Source organism: Quercus robur, chromosome 6, assembly GCF_932294415.1.
Source record: "Quercus robur chromosome 6, dhQueRobu3.1, whole genome shotgun sequence".
Taxonomy (NCBI): Eukaryota; Viridiplantae; Streptophyta; class Magnoliopsida; order Fagales; family Fagaceae; genus Quercus; species Quercus robur.
This window is the reverse complement of record NC_065539.1, coordinates 11,581,368-11,585,799: the sequence shown is the minus strand read 5'-3', so window position 1 is coordinate 11,585,799 and position 4,432 is coordinate 11,581,368. Positions and strand designations below refer to the sequence as shown.

Here is a 4,432-nt window from a genome sequence, read left to right as displayed (position 1 = left end):
TAAACTACATTTTTTGTTATTTTATTTTATTCTCAACTAAATAAATGAGTTTTTCATCCATCTAAATTTTTTCATCTTTTTAATATTTTTCATCCTTTAACCAAATAGAGCCTTAGGGAGAAAATTTGATATTTTTAGAAAGTCTTAATAATAATAATGAATTTTGTTACTCAACCATTAAAATAAAGATAAGCTTTCTAATTGAGTTGAATTGGCTAATAGGATTTTGAATATTATGGTCATGTTCTCAAATTTTCCTGGGTAATGTCCTTATTTTCATTTTGGCTTATTAGATGATTACACCTTTGGAAAAAATCACCTACCAAAAATCTTTCAATAATTAGACACTTGGCGTGAGTTTAGATAGTGACAGATGAGCGTTTTCAGCGTTTGCGTTTTTTACTGGGTCTTACAGCACGCCTTTTGCTTTTAGTTAAAGGCACTTACCATCACACCAAGCCCAACCTCAAATTAAAGCAAAAATTTTATTATTAAGACAGATACAAGAGATATTACAAATTTTATTATTGGTAATACTTGTTGAACACAAGTTATTACACATAATTTTACACATATCTTATTTTTAAACTGAAACCGTGACTTAAAGTCATGATTATGGGAATTGTGACTTCAAGTCATGGTTTCAATTAAAATATGCAATGTGTAAAACTATGTAACGGTTTGTGTGTAATACACACAATCCTTTTATTATATAATATTTACAAATTGTGTGAATTTCTGAACAAAAGACAAAAGAAAGTTAAAAACTTTATTTATTATACAATTGATGTAGTATTAACTACATTTTTAACCATATCAATTAATAGGCATTTTATAATAAAACTAATAGAAATTTTAGCATTTTCGAAACATTAATATTTCACTACCAGTACTAGTAGCTATGAGAAGTGGCAAAATCATCAGTAACACACACACAAAAGGAACACTTCCCCTTACTTCATAAGTTGGTTGTAAGCAGACATAAAGACATAGTTTAATCATCAGTAACAACTTGGATTGACTATGTGATTTTAACTGCTAGAGACATAGAGAAAGGGCACAAAACAGAAACTAAAGAGAAATATCAAAACCAAACAAAAAATACATACCCATGATACAAATATATCTTAACACTATATACACTAAACAATCAACAGACCCTTACTTGACATTTTGGATGTGCAAATGTGCTGAGATTGTATGAGTGAGAGGAGGAGTGAAAGAGGAGAGAAGACTACAAGGAGTCTTTGTCTGATTGTTGCTGAGTGTGTGTATGAGACCCCTGAGACCCAGACAAAAAATTAGATCTGATATAAGGACCCAGACATGATTGCCAAGTGGAGTAGTTCTTAACCACAATTTGAAAATCGAGTTTCTAAGACTCGGTTTCACTTTTAGCAAATCGAGTCTCTAAAACTCGATTTCGATGTGGCATCTACTTGGCATCTTCTAGCACAAATATCGAGCAGCTGAGAGTCGTCTATAAAAATCGAGTCTATAAGACTCGATTTCCACGTGTGCAGTCAGCCGCTTCAGGAAGCCTAAAAGCATGAAAACCGAGCCTCTAAGGCTCGGTTTATAAGCTGAAAATTGAGCCTCTAAGGCTTGAGATGTTAGAAATTTATTTAGTTTCTAACGGTGGCCTAATAACTAGATAGTTACAAAAACGAAATTAGTTACCTTGATTCTCCGTCACTGCTGGTCAAAGGAAGGAAAAAAAAAAAAAAAAAAAAAGCATTCAGTTTGACCATTTTTTAATTTTTAGACGGTTTGGAAGAAGACAGTTGGCTTGGCTGAGATGCTCCTCTGTCCCAGTAAATCCACAAGGCAATGTTTTGACTTTAATATACGGCCAAAATCTATGCCTCAGTGCTGACCTTAAAAAAAAAAAAAAAAAAAAAAACAAGAATTTTTTCTGTTTTGTGTGTTAGACTTTTTTAAAGTTTTATCCGTTTACAAATTGAGTTGTGCTAGGATCACCAAAAATGACATAATTTTGTGTCATAACTTGCCATTCAATTTATGTTAAGACCACCAAAAAAAACATAATTTTGCGTCACAACTCGTCATGTATAGGTATTTTATTCATGTCCGAAAATCAGTAACAATTTTATACTCAAATATTTAAATTTTAAGTTTTTAGAGTCTAAAATTGTACATAAAAAAATAAGTTTATAAATCGAATAGTAAATAATATTCAATTAGCACGAAATTTGATATGTGTATTAAGAATATACAATTTACTAGTTAAATTTTCAAAATATGAAGTCATATTTTTTTTTTTTTTTGTGAGAGTTATAATCATTTGCTATAACCAAATTTGTAGCCAAATTTTGTCTATAAATTATTAATATTTTTTTGTTGTTTGAAAAAATGCATTATAGCTCATAATTGAGTATTTAATAATGCATGTGTTAAATATTAGCATTGATACACTATATTGAATATACCAAAGTAGATGCGGAAGTGGAAACATAAAGAATAGAACACAAGAACACAAGAGTAACATGACTCAGTCTAACGGTCTACATCCACAGAAGAAACCCTAAAGTGCTACATTTTTAATATATGAGAGTGTAGTATAAAACTTGTGTTACAATAAACATAACATATGTATATATATATAGTAAACTAAACCCTAGACTAATAAATTTTTAGTATAAGTAGGAGACTTGACTTACACATAAAATAGAATTAGATTTGGGTCTATACTAATGGGCTAATATACCTCTAATAGCCTATATGACACTTGTTAACAAGACCCTTTAAATAATGAATATTAAATAGTATTCAAATTATCAATCATTTGGATCCCCACTTTCCAAAAGTTCTCTAAGTTTTATGAGTAACGCTGCATAAAAAAAAATTTACAATATTTTTTTTATAATAGTTAATTTTACATGTTTTTATTTGTTCTTATCTAAACTTGTTATTGATTCATTTTTTTTTTTTTACTTTTTCACTAACAATCTGTCACATTAATTAGTAAAAATTTTGGGTAAAGCTGTGGATGCAACAAAAAGCTACAACATTCCCAATTTAATTAACAAGAAACATTATTTAAATTTTTTTTAAAAAAAAAAAAATCTTCTCAAATAAATTGTGTATAGACTTTTCAAAGTTTTGCCTGTTAACATGTAGGTGTATTTTAACGTCTGACAATGACAGGTTGTGAACTTTGCTCCACGTTCACACCTATGAAAGAAACACCTGCGGGCCACATTGAATTTCCAACAGCAAAAGATGCTCCGCGTGTAGCGTACAGGCTGGTAGTAGTACAGTGGACATTACAAATCCGTTACTCCTATATAAATCTTTTTTTTGTTTCTCAAAAAAAATATATATAAATCTTTTGCGCAGCATCGCCGGATTCCCTGCTTTTCGAATCGAAACTCGAAACTCTCTTACATCTCTCTCTCTCTCTCTCACATATTCCAGAAAGGGAAAATTCATCATTTTGTCCGAATTCCAAAAGCCAATACGTGATGTATGGTTTTAATGCAAGCAAGATTTATAGGTGGTGCCCATGGAGGGCAAGAATAACAGAGGAACAAGAACAAGACATTTTGGTCTCAGCTCTCAACCACGTTATCACTGACGGCATTCAAGGCCTGACCCCACAACACCATCAACTACTGCAACAACAACCGGTCCCGCCTGGTGCTGCTACGTCCTCATTGCCATCATCCAGCAAGAGGAGCTCGAAGAAGAAGATGAAGAATGACAATGAGAAGAGATACAGGGGAGTGAGGCAGAGGCCTTGGGGGAAATGGGCGTCTGAGATTCGAGACCCGAGGGAAGCGAAGCGCAAGTGGCTAGGTACGTTCCTGACGGCGGAGGAGGCTGCCAGGGCTTATGATAAGGCTGCCATCGAGTTCCGCGGATCCAGAGCTAAGCTTAATTTTCCAATGTCAGACTATGTGGGAAAGCAAAGCGAAGTCGAACAAGATCAGCATGAAGAAAATCCAAATGTTAATGCGGAGACAATGATTGAGAGCGAGGCACAGACTGTGGAAGTGGTAGAGAGCAGTGACGAAGACAATAAGCTTTCGGATTGGCTTACGTCGGAGGAACTTGACCAGTTGTTGAAGGATTTGAATGATTAGCCCATGTTATTAGAGCGGGAAATCAGATGGAGCATCGGATTATGTAGACTTTAGGAAAAAGGATGCTCTGATCTTCGTAGTAATTCATGCCCATTTCGTCCATAATATAGAGTCGAAATGACGGTTCTTTTATTGATTTATTTAAAAAAAAAAAATTCCCACTTATTATTAGAGCGGGAAATCATATGAAATTAAATTAATAAATAAATAAATAAAACGATGTATACTTGGAGCTGAGTGAAACAGAGTCAAAACAACAAAGGGGCTCAAATGTGGGCACCAATGTTGGAGCCAAATACTCTGATTTCGTAGCTTTCATTGCTATT

General features: G+C 33.2%; 1 protein-coding gene across 1 annotated transcript; it reads left to right on the top strand.

Moving 5' to 3' along the window:
* Window positions 1-3,394: 3,394 nt before the first annotated feature.
* On the top strand, window positions 3,395-4,432 carry LOC126689642 (ethylene-responsive transcription factor ERF109-like). Its single transcript, XM_050384867.1, has one exon. The coding sequence runs from the start codon at window positions 3,486-3,488 to the stop codon at window positions 4,104-4,106; it is 621 nt and encodes a 206-aa protein (XP_050240824.1). The 5' UTR covers window positions 3,395-3,485; the 3' UTR covers window positions 4,107-4,432.